At 33.6% G+C, this 14,806-nt stretch overlaps 1 protein-coding gene across 3 annotated transcripts in view; it reads left to right on the top strand.

Moving 5' to 3' along the window:
* Window positions 1-14,806, top strand: part of LOC119070389 (probable GPI-anchored adhesin-like protein PGA55) — an 89,159-nt gene that overhangs the window by 72,045 nt on the left and 2,308 nt on the right. For all 3 annotated transcript variants that reach the window (XM_037174707.1, XM_037174708.1, XM_037174709.1), the window contains exons 4-5: window positions 3,819-3,933; window positions 14,541-14,701. In XM_037174707.1, the coding sequence (XP_037030602.1) occupies window positions 3,819-3,933; window positions 14,541-14,701 (276 nt within the window). The remainder of the gene's footprint in view (window positions 1-3,818; window positions 3,934-14,540; window positions 14,702-14,806) is intronic.

Here is a 14,806-nt window from a genome sequence, read left to right as displayed (position 1 = left end):
CATGGAGCTACGCCCTTCGTGCTTTCAGAAAGATGAACTGATTCCATTATAAATTTATTGACTGACACAACAGCTCGATCATCCCAAGCATTTATCATACTCCAATGGTTTTGTGAAACAAGAAGAATGGTTTCTTTGATCTGGTATTGCAGTAATTAATTGTAATAAAATCGAAGCGCACGCTATGCGAATAAAACAAATCGGAAAACTTTTTTTTGTCCGATTGATGAAACATATTTTTTCTGTTAGCGTATTGTTGTAGTTCTGTGAGTTCAGCTTCAATGCTTCATATTTCATCAATTTAATTTTTTTTTTTTAAATCTTGCCGTAATTTTACGCTATACATCTGCTTTACTACCCCAAAGAGTACAGATAAGGGCATTCACCCATAATATACAAAAATTAATTACACAAAAAGAAAAAACAAACTTTGATTCTTCTCACTGCGATAGACTTGACTCTTCTTGTGGAACAAAATTTAAAATATCGCTTCTTCGGTTAATTCTATTAAAAGTTTTTCGTTCAACCTTGCTTACTTGCTGCATACAATGCTAATGCACAAAGTTTGCAACAACACTACCGACAATTAACACAATATGTGAAACCAGTGAAACCGAAAAGCCACCAAGGAACGACTCAGAGTCAGTAGATTTAATAAAATTAGAAAATTCTGAACGAGAACTATTCTACTAGAAAAATTATCATTACGAGAATTTCAATTAATATTGTTAGTCTTTCAACAAGTGCTAGTCGAACATTTATTTTTGTTAGAAGATTTATACGAGATAGTTATTTATGCCACCGAGTGATAAATGATTTTCCTTTACTAAATAAATAAATGGAGTTTCCGTCGCTACGGAAAAGTCTTTCTCTCCTTCGTGAAGGAAAACGTCATACACATTTGATCAAATTCCTTCCCTTGAATAGTAATATACTATTAGCGAGGGGTAACCGACTGGCCAAAATGGTGGCAAATCAATTTCTAATTCCTTTCAATTCCATTTAATTACCTCAATTACCGGACCAACTCGTCTAATTGCCGGATTCGCTCTATTTCCTTTCAATTCCGTTCAATTCCTTTCAATTTCTTTCATTTCCCTTTCAATTTCTAAAGGTCTTCTTCTTATTCTTCTTTTTCAGCCTGTTTCTATCCACTGCTATCCACTGCCTCTCCAACTTCTTTCCATTTCGTACGATCCATTGCCATTTGCTGCCAGTTTGTACCTGCAATATTCTTAATTCGGTTTATCCATCTCTCTGGTGTTCTACCTATAGCTCGTCTTTTATATGGTCGCCAGTTCATGATCTTTTTGGTCCAACGTTCGTCTGTCCTTCTTGCAATATGTCCCGCCCAGCTCCATTTCAGAGATGCTATTCCTTCCATGACATCAACGACCCTGGTTTGTTGTCGAATCCATTGATTCGTCATTCTGTCTCTGAGTGTTATTCCAAGCATACTATTTTGCTTTTGAAAATTAGTCTGAGTTTTCCGAACGCTGCCCATGCAATACCAATCCTACGTCTTATTTCTGCAGTTTGGTATTTCTAAAGATACTTCCTGTCAATTCGTTTAAATGCTCTTAATTCCTTTTATTTCTTTAATTAACGGATTAACACCACCACTTGCCGGATTCGCCCTTCAATTCCTATAATTCTAATCAATTCCTTCAATTCCACGAATTTTCGAAATAATTGCTCGATATTTTCAAATAGATATAAATTTAAAGTCAAAGTTAAACCCTTAAGCATTTTGGAAAAAGAATCGTCAGACTATATCAAGATAAAATTTGGAACAACTATGTTGTCCTACATTTGTGACTCATTTTGTTAGAATCTTTAATTTTTACTCGTAATTTTAGAAGAGATTTTTCAATTTCAATTTAGATTAAACCGTCCAATTGACTGCAGTTTTGTTTAAAATGATTTCACATCGCACATCATTGTTTATTTTAGATAGATAGTATTGTGCATCCGACAACTGAAATACGACATATTTCTTCATGATTTGTCATTAAGAAATGTCAGTTTCTCTCGAACTATTTATCGTGCATATATCGTACGTATATGTTGTGGACGGTATATTTTAAGCAATTTCGCGGATTGCAGCGCGACCGAAGTGAGGGCGACAAGCGAAAGTGCCTAAAATAAACCGTCCACAACAGATGCGTATACAACTTTACGATGTATGGTGCGGGAAAGAAATTACATTAATATGGTGAATGTGAAGTGTGTGTGTTTTCAAGTAAATTGCTGTGTTTTGTCTATTTCAGTTGTCCGATGCACAAAACGTTGTTCGTACCTCGACAGGAAATGGATTTGTTCAGCACACGTCAGCAAAAGCCAAAGCACTCAATTTTTTGTTTCGTTCAAGTGATCGACATCGTAAGATTTTAGGCTTTTGAAAAGTTGATGGAATAGATGATATTATTGGTGATGCATTTTTTTGTAACGACGAATATTAACCTGTTTGTTGCGGCTCAAACTCTTCCGTTCTGACTCACAAGAATCCTCTGAAGAAGAATACTTCAGTTTGCATATTTTTAACATAAAAGGACGTTGAACCTGTTCTAAAATGGAACTGATCATCACTGTAAACTGTTATTTATTGCGCGGGAGCTTGTAAAATTAAAACAAAAAGGAAATATTGTGGTTTTGCATTCGCTGGTCCTTCTTTCCGATAATCACACTTATCAGCATATACTCTCATTTACTTTCAATTCTACATATTTCCAGTCAATTCCTATCAATTCCTGCCAATTCCGATCAATTCCGGTCAATTCCATCAATTCCAATTATTTACCGGATACTCCGGAAATTCCTTTGAGGGTGTGTAGTCAACTACCCGAGTCGGTTACCCCTCGACTATTAGTTACTTGAACGAAGAAAGTTTTACTTTTCGTCACTGAGTTGAGTAAAATAGTACGTTCTAGACATATATACTAGCTATATGATTGCACTAGTTATAATCTGCATGTGAGGATGAACGTTTGTAAATCGAGTGGAGGAATAGCCGGGACGAGTGGAATAATAAACGAGCGCACACATTCAAACTCACGCAATCATGACTCATTTATTTGTCCAATTATGTACCATACTTTATCACATTAGCGTACGGTAGATACTGTTGAAAACACAACTTATGCTGATGTGATAATAGTCATTTGCGTAACGATTGAGTAGGCCGAAAGAGTTACGTATTAAGTTTTTCATGTGTCGGGGCCGAAAACGATGGTTTTACAGAAATTTATTTGGGTATTTTTATAAGGAGCCGAAATTTACGTGAGAAATAATGTGCGTATCTGTCTTGGCCGGCGAAAATGCGTGGCTTGTACACGCAAAATATATGAATACTGTCTATCGCACTTTTTCATTTTCCTAATATCTCGATAACTTGGACAATTATCAACGAATTTTAAGAAAGAAAATTGTTGACAAGGAATAAAAATTCCTGTTGTGAGTTAAAAATAAATAAAGAAATTGAAATAACGGACTAATTATTAATATTTCTGAAAGACCTTCTATATCATTTTCGATCTTTTGGGAACAAAGCTACAATAAAATTCGGTACCAAGTCAAACGAGATTCAACGTTTTTCCGGGAAAATTGGTGGTTAAATCGGAGATCTTTTCATATATTTTTAACATCAAATAAATGCTCATCCCTTCCTTCTTAAAAAAAAGTTCCATCCACTACTATATGAAAAGGTCAACAATATTGACCTGGTTTTCCGGTTGATTTATTTATTTTCCACCCATATTTGGACGGTATTTATTAAAAAGAAATCGAATTCTAAGAAAAATCTATTTTTTAACTTTCAGTTGATAACGGTGTTCAGTTTGATGCAGCAAGAGCCTTTTTAAAAGAGTTAGATGTCACCGAATTTGTATGGATTGGTTTGATGCGACCACAAAATACCCAGCACTTTGGATGGACGTAAGTACATTTTTGAGAAGAAATACTTTACTTCAGAAAAAGACATGAAAAAGAAAAATTTGTGAAAACAAATTTTTTGACAGAAAAACCAAAATTAATTTCTTCCAACTGCTCCACACATATATTCACAAACACACAAATTACAATTCCTTTTATCAACTCAACCAAAATATAACATCGGTTTTATCCGTTTTATCTCTGTATCTTTTGTGGATGTAAGAAACTCTCTGTAATTTTAGTGAAAGTCATAAATAACTCGTGGATTTTCCCTAAATTACATTAATATTGCAATGTTTCCGTTCGGTTCGTTATACGCAGTATTATATGCTATGGCCGTAAAATGATAACGTCTCTAACGTCTTGGTGAAAATATACTTGAGCTGTAATACCGAATATCTGCACACGTATATAATGTCTATAGTACCGTTGCTGGCAATCGATTTAAATTAGAGATAATCGACGATGTATTATGTGATGAAGATATTATTGCTAAATAGTTCGAAATTATATACACTGTCGTTTTTCGGGAAAAATGATTTTTACAGGCCTGCCACGCTAGAGAGAGAGTTTGTACATCGGCGAGGAATTCTCCAGAGTGTCAATAAGACTTAGTAAAGTTAAATTTTCTTGGAAAATTTAGCTCGGGATTTTGAGTATAATGCCATATAGCATGCTTCTTTTGGACATATGAGAGGAATCGCTTCTCGTCTTTGGCCTGGATTAACAAGAGGCACAATTTTCTTCGCTTGTCCCATTCACTCAGGACTCAGAATTTAAAGTTCTGTCTGGTATTTTACTGGCTTTTTGTGAATTTTGCATGTATTTTCAAATAGAGAAATGTAAAACACAAGTAAAACACAAAAAAATAAAATTTGTCGATTTTCAAAATTCCATTCGTGTAAGGGTCATTCACAAATTACGCACACACGGATATTCTAAACCCCTTTCCCTGGTTAAACCAAATTGCAGGGACTATTTATTGGACAAACTTTGTTATATTTTCCAACATTTTCCAAACTTTACCAAACATATTACAGTTAGATCCAGTGAAATTGAAGCATGAATTTCCTTCAGCTGATCCTCACAAACAATCAAAAATGTGTATACGTCTTTATACGGTTTGCCACTACCACGTGCGTGCAGCGGCTGCAACCGTATAAACCAGTGCCTATATTCTCGAAAATATTTTCACGAATTTTCTCAAATTTTCGCGATTTTATCAAATTTTCACAAAAAACTTTTTGCGAAAATTCACGAAAATTTGAGAAATTTGTAAAAATTTGAGAAAATTCGTGCAAATATTTTCGAGAATATTGGCACTGGTATAAACAGTGATTGTATGTCTGGATCAGCTGAAAAACAGCTGAATCAAATTCGTGCTGAAATTTCACTGCCTCTGAATGAATGTGGGAAAAATTAAGCAAAAAATTGGAAAATATGAGTAAATTTAGGAAAATAATGGAAAATTCAAGTGAAGTAGTGAAGTGTTTTAGTGGTGCACTAGGTCTAGTTGGTCAAGTACTCTTTTTCGATTGCTTCATCGCACTTTGAAATGGAAATAATCGAATGAGTTTTTTTTTAAATAACTTAATGAATCATAGCACCATAAAAAACACAAAGCAACGTTACCGGTTCTATTTTATCAACAAAGAAATATTCTCTTTGTTTTCGTTAAATCGGGTACGATGAAAATTTCTTTTGTTTAAAAGCCGGTGCAAACAAATTTAAAAACTGCAAATATGAGAGTTTCAAATGGGTGACTGGGTTTTACTTACCACAGTGAGAATATTCCAGGGTGGTGAATGTGCGAATGTGATGAGAAGGCGTTTTACATTTTCCCCTTGTTGAAAACGTGCAAATCCAAAGAAGATCAATTGAAACTAATAAATGGAAATGGAGTTTTTTTTTTCAAAACTGTAGACATAGACGGTTTTACACTGCGAATAGAAAAAAAAAGAATTGATCCAATATGCAAATTTATTGTTTAAAAATATATGTGCAACATTCGGTCGGTCTTTACGGGTAGAAAAACCGAACACAAAAACAATGTATACGTTAGCGGTTCGTGAAGTTGGAGTGATATCTGAATTGAACAAGGTTCATTGCAAAAAAATTGTAGTGGGACTCGCGTTTGCTGTTTGAAATCGGATTTAAACTTAGGGCTGTAAATCGTTCAAGTGTTATTTTTAAAGTTTCTCTTTGAAGTTGCAAGCGTAGCGCTACGAATGTGTGCCTAATGGATTGTTTAAAGACATTTTCCACGTTATGATACTCGTTATCGTTCAAGTGAGTTTACCACTTCTGTCCTGTTAATAGATCAATGGAACAATGGTATGATAATGACCAGTTCAACTGGGGTAGGTATGTTTCCGCCCAAAGATGTCCTTGAGTCACCAATTTTCTTTATCAGGTATTAGATCTATTTAGTTTTTCAACTGTACCAACTGTTGGTCTAACATTACAAATAAAATCACATATACAGACGATGTTATACGGTAGAGAAAAGGGACGAGCAGAGAATGTGTGCCCTAATATCACTCTAGAGACTGAATATGATACTAGACGGTTACGCTATGTAGATGTAAAATAAAAATCAAAAATTTTCAGAACAGTTGGAGCCCATTCTCAACTCAAAACTAATCCTTTGTCTTTTTCATGTGTCGGAGCCGAAAATGAGTGAGTTTTGAGATTTTTCTCTGGTTTTCGACCCCTTACATGAAACATTTTTTGAGTATCTGTTTTGGACGATTGATTTTAGGCACTTTCGCATGTAGCATTCGTTCGCACTTCATTCGGGCTACAACTCGCGAAATTGCCTAAAAACAATCGTCCAAAACAGATACACAAATAACTATTGTTGGATCGCTACGATGATGACTTTCCTCTAACATAGTTTGACTGAAAACTTGATTTTCATAATTGATAATTAAGTGTCCATTCCACTCAACAAAAAGTACTCCGTGAGAGAGCGAGCTGTCAAAAAAACAAAGGAAAAATTGAAAAAATTCAATTTTGTCTCTCACACGGAGTACTTTTTTGGTAAGAGGAAACTAAGCATTAATTTCAAATATGTGACAAACGAAAACTGATCGGTTAAACGTTGGCATTCCAGCTATATCCGCTCTTCGTCTTTTTGACCTTCCCCCATTTAATACATAAAAATACCGGTTTGAATTGCTCGTTATTGAATTATAGGTTCAGTCCAATTAATTCTACTAATTCGATGTGTGACATTCTAAGTTCGAATGAAATGGTATGAAACCGTATGCAACAATGGACGTTTTCAGATGTGATTAATGTATTGACGGTATTGACGGATTAATCACATTAACACTTTCTTTTCCGTACACGAAAGTACGTACCTACCGTTCTTATCACGTGAGCACAATAATATAAATAATTTTCTCTGGTAAATTACAGTAATTTCGAAATTGAAAGCTAAACGACACACTCTGGCGAAAAGAACACAAAAAAAAATAGAATTCTTGTCTTGTTCAATAAAAATAATTTATTCAGTAAAATGGTTAAAACGTCTTGGCTTACATACTTCGCGTTTTTTAAGCTATCCATTGAGGCGAATAAAAGTCACGAAATTCACGTAAAAAAAGTATTGGATTGATTGAAAATTTATAGAAGGTTGAAGTAATTTACGGGAAATTTATGGTTTTGGAAACAGAAATTACAGTTCCTCGCTCTCTTCTTTCTGTGTTTTTTTATTATTAAATATTTAGCACTTGTTACGAGAGTGTTTCTATTCTATTTAATGGATTATTCCAATGAAAAGGTTAGTTCGCAGTGCTGTAAAAACGAAACGATGAACGCGGCATTTTATTGTTTTTGGGGAAGCGGATCAGAACGTTTTTATTATCAATGGATCGTTTTTAAACGTGTCATTGGTTGAGCGAATGATTTAAATTTTTTTTTGTTTATCTCTTAACTTAAAATAACAAAAATGGGAATGATATGCACATGGCGACGTAAAAACAACAACATGAAGAGTGAGAAGAAAAAAGGTTTCTTCAATAGCGTGATAATGGGATTGTCGTAAAACTTTCCATTTTATGGAAATTGTAACCTGGCTCAATTTTGAATGATTTCGGTTAAGTTACATGAAATATCAATTAAAAATTTATGCGAATTTAGTTCAGTTTGTTAACACATGACAGACGGGCTTTTTTTTGTATTCTGGCAATATTTGAGAACAGTGTAGGTTGTTATTAAACTGAAAATGGAGATTTCGCATGGCACAGTAACAGTAAGAAAACGTTACAGTTTTCTGCGATAAGCACGTTTAAAGCTAATGAGTGGGAAATAAAATGTTACGGTCAACAGCAGTTACTATCATAATCTATGGCAGCATGGCATGTAACATCTGCTGTGCCGTGCGTAGAATTTATCATGCTACTAGTAGTCTTTATCTTCAGTGTTGAATGCATAATATATATTATTCTACCAACCAAAAATATCCTGAAACGGTGAACATGACTTCAATGTTCTTACATTTACACTTAGTACGACCGTATTAATATTATATGCAACTTCTTAGATGTCTAATTAAAAATTGTTGTTGCTGTTTTTTTTAACTTAGATTCAAACTATTTTTTCTGAAGTCGCTTTTTAGTTAGAAATGAGTTAGCAAGCAACAATCACTTTGCCCTTGCCGTGATTCTTATGAAAGTGGCCCGAGATAAAATTACCCTTCATAATAATAATTACCCATCAAAACTGATTCATTCATTTTCCTTCAATCGCGCTAACAATCCAATGAAATCATTTTATTTATTAGCTGTATCATTTCAAAAGTGTTCATTCTTTGGTTCTTGACTTCATTCACACAATTTTCCTTTTTCGTTCTTCCGACAATTTTCATTGATTCCTCTGCGTTGCTACACAAAATAATAAGCAACAACAATAATGTAAACATCCGATATCATTTTCGTTCCACCTGCTGCTAAGAAAATCATATCAAAAATTTAATCCTTATGCTGCCATTTTCCATGCAAAATAATTTCTCTTTACATTTAATTTTGAGAAAATCTCGAACGCGCTACACTTTTTTGTGTGTGTGTGTGTTATTTTCTTCTTTTCTTTTTCTACTTTGGAAAAAACATTTATTTGGTTCTGGTTGAGTAAATTTTTCATGTACGAAAACCCCAATTTCGTACACCATACCACCAAACCACCTTATGTATAATGTGTATATCTTTTAACAATATTCACGCCTCGCGGCAATATTGTGTAATACAGTATTCTGGCTTGGTATTCCGCGATTATAAATGACTGTGGAAATGGAGCAAATCTGAGCTACAAAAAAAAAAACGAACGGAAAGTGTAACCAGCAGAAAAAGAAAATAACTGGAAAATGGGAATAAGAAATCAGAAAAAATTATACGAAAATATTTCTCCCATATTCTAAGTTTTATGTATACTCGCGAACCGAAATACCCACTCTACACGTTACGCTACTCTGTTATTACAATTTCGTTATTTTATTCAACAATTTTCATAATCAAAAATTGTGATTTTGCTTCCCTGTTTTGTGTATTCATACATCCACCGTGCTGCTAGCTGCTATATAAGTTAGTTTGTTATAGAACTAGACGGCAGGTTTTCATAGATTTAGATAAGAAATCGTTTACCTACCGAAAAGTCTAGCTTTGTATCCAGACGGGTGTGATTGTACTGTATACAAAGAGAAAAACACATACAAAACGCAAAGGAAGTAAGCCAAGTAATAAACATTTTGTACAAGGAGGATTACTCCAGCTAAAATATATTTTTTCCTTAGATTTTAACTCTCTTCTCGTTTTTTTTTAAAGCGATCCCTTTTAGTGATTTCGTTCTTGTTGAAGAAGTATTTATGTTAATCGCTTTCTGGGAAAAAAATATGTGTATAGCAGTCTCGGGTGGAGTAGTGGATACAGCAATTTAAGCGCATGAAATAAATTTCTGCATCTAATCTTGTATTGATAGAAAAATAAATGTATTTCCACAGTAATCGATCGATTACATTGTTTTTATCGTACCATATCCAAATGCTTTTCGTTATTCGAGGGAATTAAATGGGGTTTACAGCTCACAAGTTTATTGGCAACGGCTAAATTTGCAATTTTGAATTGACCAAAGTAGAGACGAATGGTCTGCGTTATACCGAAATTCGTTGAGAATTCCATATTGGATGTGAACTGTTTAAGCAGCGATGCACAGAACGATATACAGCCAAAGCGGTGATCCTAGGAAATATTCGGCGGTTGATGAAATGAAAGCAAGCGCTGCATTTCTATCTCGTTACGATAGGAGACTCAAACATTTTTGGTGTGAGTTAAAACACATAATTGTATATGACGTTTGACCTACGAGTGTTAATGCTAGGAGTAGTGCTATGATGCAACACGTTCTCTATAGCCGAATGTAATAAGTAGCTTAATTCCCGTCAGAGTTACTAAACCCTGATAAATTAAATTTGACTTTAAGCTGAGCGCGCAACGCTAAAATTATCCGGATAAGTGCTGGTTTTATTAGTTCCTTGAGACTACTTTTTTTGTCAGATTTATTGAAAGGAAGACGCACAATATTCAAAATTGGTGTTGTAAGTACTAATGATTTACGTTCAATATGATAGAGGTGATGATGATGTAACAAAATAGATTTGATAGACTCTGACGGGAATACAGCTGACTTTCTAAAGAACTAATCCAATTTCATTAATTTAATACAAACATACCGATGCAATCAATCTACAATAATTATTTTAGTATTTCTAATTTTTCTGATTTATCTATCGGAATGATATTATAATTAACGATATTGGATATTGTCTCTTCACGGTGCTCTGCTCATGCTGAGCACATTGAAAGCACGTTTAGGGGTGACAAATGTTGGTAAAATCGACACTCTGCAAAATGATTGAAAAAGTGCGACGCAACGTCTTCAATATGCGACTGAAAATTCCTTTTTTTTCTATTCTGTATACAAAGGAGTTAAAATAACCGTTTTTCTCCATTCTTCATACAAACGAGCTAAAATAACCGTTTTTTCGATTTTCTACACAAACGAGCTAAAATAACCGTTTTTCCCGACTCATTATAGGAACTTGCTAAAATAACCGTTTTTTTCGACTCTTCATAGAAACGAGCTAAAATAACCGTTTTTTTTTACTCTTCATAAAAACGAGCTAAATTAACCGTTTTTTTTTCAACTCTTCATAGAAACGAGCTAAATTAACCGTTTTTTTCGACTCTTCATAGAAACAAGCTAAAATAACCGTTTTTTTTCGACTCTTCTTAGAAACGAGCTAAATTAACCGTTCTTTTCGACTCTTCATAGAAACGAGCTAAAATAACCGTTTTTTCAACTCTTCATAGAAACGAGCTAAATTAACCGTTTTTTTCGACTCTTCATAGAAACGAGCTAAATTAACCGTTTTTTTCGACTCTTCATAGAATCGAGCTAAAATAACCGTTTTTTTCAACTATTCATAGAAACGAGCTAAATTAACCGTTTTTTTCGACTCTTCATAGAAACGAGCTAAAATAACCGTTTTTTTCGACTCTTCATAGAAACGAGCTAAAATAACCGTTTTTTTTTCAACTCTTCTTAGAAACGAGCTAAATTAACCGTTTTTTTCAACTCTTCATAGAAACGAGCTAAATTAACCGCTTTTTTCGACTCTTCATAGAATCGAGCTAAATTAACCGTTTTTTTCTTCATAGAAACGAGCTAAAATAACCGTTTTTTTCGACTCTTCTTAGAAACGAGCTAAATTAACCGTTTTCTTCGACTCTTCATAGAAACGAGCTAAAATAACCGTTTTTTTCAACTCTTCATAGAAACGAGCTAAATTAACCGTTTTATTCGACTCTTCATAGAAACGAGCTAAATTAACCGTTTTTTTCGACTCTTCATAAAAACGAGCTAAAATAACAGTTTTTTTCGACTCTTCATAGAAACGAGCTAAATTAACCGTTTTTTTCGACTCTTCATAAAAACGAGCTAAAATAACAGTTTTTTTCGACTCTTCATAGAAACGAGCTAAATTAACCGTTTTTTTCGACTCTTCATAGAAACGAGCTAAAATAACCGTTTTTTTCGACTCTTCATAGAAACGAGCTAAATTAACCGTTTTTTTTTCAACTCTTCATAGAAACGAGCTAAATTAACCGTTTTTTCGACTCTTCATAGAAACGAGCTAAAATAACCGTTTTTTTCGACTCTTCATAAAAACGAGCTAAAATAACAGTTTTTTTCGACTCTTCATAGAAACGAGCTAAATTAACCGTTTTTTTTTCAACTCTTCATAGAAACGAGCTAAATTAACCGTTTTTTTCGACTCTTCATAGAAACGAGTTAAAATAATCGTTTTTTTTCGACTCTTCATAGAAACGAGCTAAAATAACCGTTTTTTTCAACTCTTCATAGAAACGAGCTAAATTAACCGTTTTATTCGACTCTTCATAGAAACGAGCTAAATTAACCGTTTTTTTCGACTCTTCATAGAAACGAGCTAAAATAACCGTTTTTTTCGACTCTTCATAAAAACGAGCTAAAATAACAGTTTTTTTCGACTCTTCATAGAAACGAGTTAAAATAATCGTTTTTTTCGACTCTTCATAGAAACGAGCTAAAATAACCGTTTTTTTCAACTCTTCATAGAAACGAGCTAAATTAACCGTTTTTTCGACTCTTCATAGAAACGAGTTAAAATAACCGTTTTTTTCAACTCTTCATAGAAACGAGCTAAAGTAACCGTTTTTTTCAACTCTTCATAGAAATGAGCGAAAGTAACCGTTTTTTTCAACTCTTCATAGAAACGAGCGAAAGTAACGGTTTTTTTCAACTCTTCATAGAAACGAGCGAAAGTAACGGTTTTTTTCAACTCTTCATAGAAATGAGCTAAAATAACCGTTTTTTTTTCAACTCCATAGAAACGAGCTAAAATAACCGTTTTTTTCGACTCTTCATAAAAACGAGCTAAAATAACAGTTTTTTTCGACTCTTCATAGAAACGAGCTAAATTAACCGTTTTTTTCGACTCTTCATAGAAACGAGCTAAAATAACCGTTTTTTTCGACTCTTCATAGAAACGAGCTAAAATAACCGTTTTTTTTTCAACTCTTCATAGAAACGAGCTAAAATAACCGTTTTTTTCGACTCTTCATAAAAACCGTTTTTTTCAACTCTTCATAGAAATGAGCGAAAGTAACCGTTTTTTTCAACTCTTCATAGAAACGAGCGAAAGTAACGGTTTTTTTCAACTCTTCATAGAAACGAGCGAAAGTAACGGTTTTTTTCAACTCTTCATAGAAATGAGCTAAAATAACCGTTTTTTTTCAACTCCATAGAAACGAGCTAAAATAACCGTTTTTTCGACTCTTCATAGAAACGAGCTAAAATAACCGTTTTTCCCGACTCTTTATAGGAACATGCTAAAATACCCGTTTTTTTCTATTCTTTGCTAAAATAACCGTTTTTTTCGACTATTTTGTATAAAGCTAAATTAAAAAAAAAATGTAAAAAAATAATTTCACATTGAAAAATAGATAAAAATTGGCAAAGCCGATCACAAAAATATGTCGTCGATTCATATGCATTTTTAATGCATAGTAAAAGAAGACAGGTTTCCTGTCACAATAACATGCAACGTGATAATATTTGTCTTACGATAATAGTTGGTCGCACAACTATAAACACGAAAATGGTTTTGTGAGCATTCTGGACAATTAATATTTGGATTGAAATTAAAAAGTATTTTTCTTTTCGCATCAGTTTCAATGTTTTATTTTGTAATTTTTTTAATTATAGTTTCTTTTTTGTTTGTTAAGAATGGGTTTTTGATGCTGGGAGAGAAAACGTACTAAAACGTTAAAGGCTGTCAAAAGATGTAAGAGCTAAATATACTGAAATCAAACTTGTTTTTTTTTACCAACGCATTTCATGCAAAAGTGACAATTTTCGACAGCTGCCAAATAGATAGAATACGAAATTGTTTTTTTACAGTGCTTTACAGTTTTATGATACACTACACTACTCAGTTTCAGTACCCCATTTCTAGGTACTAAAAAAAAGTCAAAACCGTTAAGAAATGCATTTTTCAAATAAATTCATTCAGGCACACCGTGAGCTTTAAGTTAACTCATTGTTTAAATTTTTAAGTAAGTTTTTTTATGAGAACATATTTTATTGAATTTTCTTACATATTCCTAGATTTTTCCCATATTTTCCTTAATTCGCCCAACAGATATATTTGTGAAAATGTAGGAATATACCGGACAATGTTTTCCCAAAAATTTGCTACTATCCTTCAAATCAAAATGAGTTCGACAATAACCGACCAGTTTACTCATACCTACACTATTCCTATCACATTTTAGTCAAAGAAAATCCATTTCCCATCTAAATTCAGTATTCACCAGGAAAATATGTAATCATAGATGTAACAATCGCAATGCCCATTTAGAGACAGTGTGCATGGTTCCTTACTTACTTACAACATGAAACCCAAACAAATGAAATTATTTATTTATACACACAAAATTCGATAAAACTCATCCCTTCAATCCAATTCAATTTACTAACAAGGGAAAAAAATCTCTCTCGTTCCTCAACAGAAATTCGAAACCATTGGATTCAACATCCGGCTATTGGGCTGAACCATTACCTGCAATGGAATCACCGTTATGTGCCGTTATCGATCCTGCTCGAGATTTCCGTTGGCATGCTTTACGATGTGGTGGCCCGGAAACGGCGGCATTTTTATGCGAAATGGAAGGTAAAGAAACGAAAATATTAACAACAACAACATTTTCGTTCCATTTTCATTATGTTGTCATATTCAATGAGTGTTTTTGGTGTATGCGTGCGTACACACACACAC

Source organism: Bradysia coprophila, assembly GCF_014529535.1.
Source record: "Bradysia coprophila strain Holo2 chromosome X unlocalized genomic scaffold, BU_Bcop_v1 contig_79, whole genome shotgun sequence".
NCBI classification, from domain to species: Eukaryota; Metazoa; Arthropoda; class Insecta; order Diptera; family Sciaridae; genus Bradysia; species Bradysia coprophila.
This window is presented reverse-complemented; position numbering and strand designations above follow the sequence as displayed.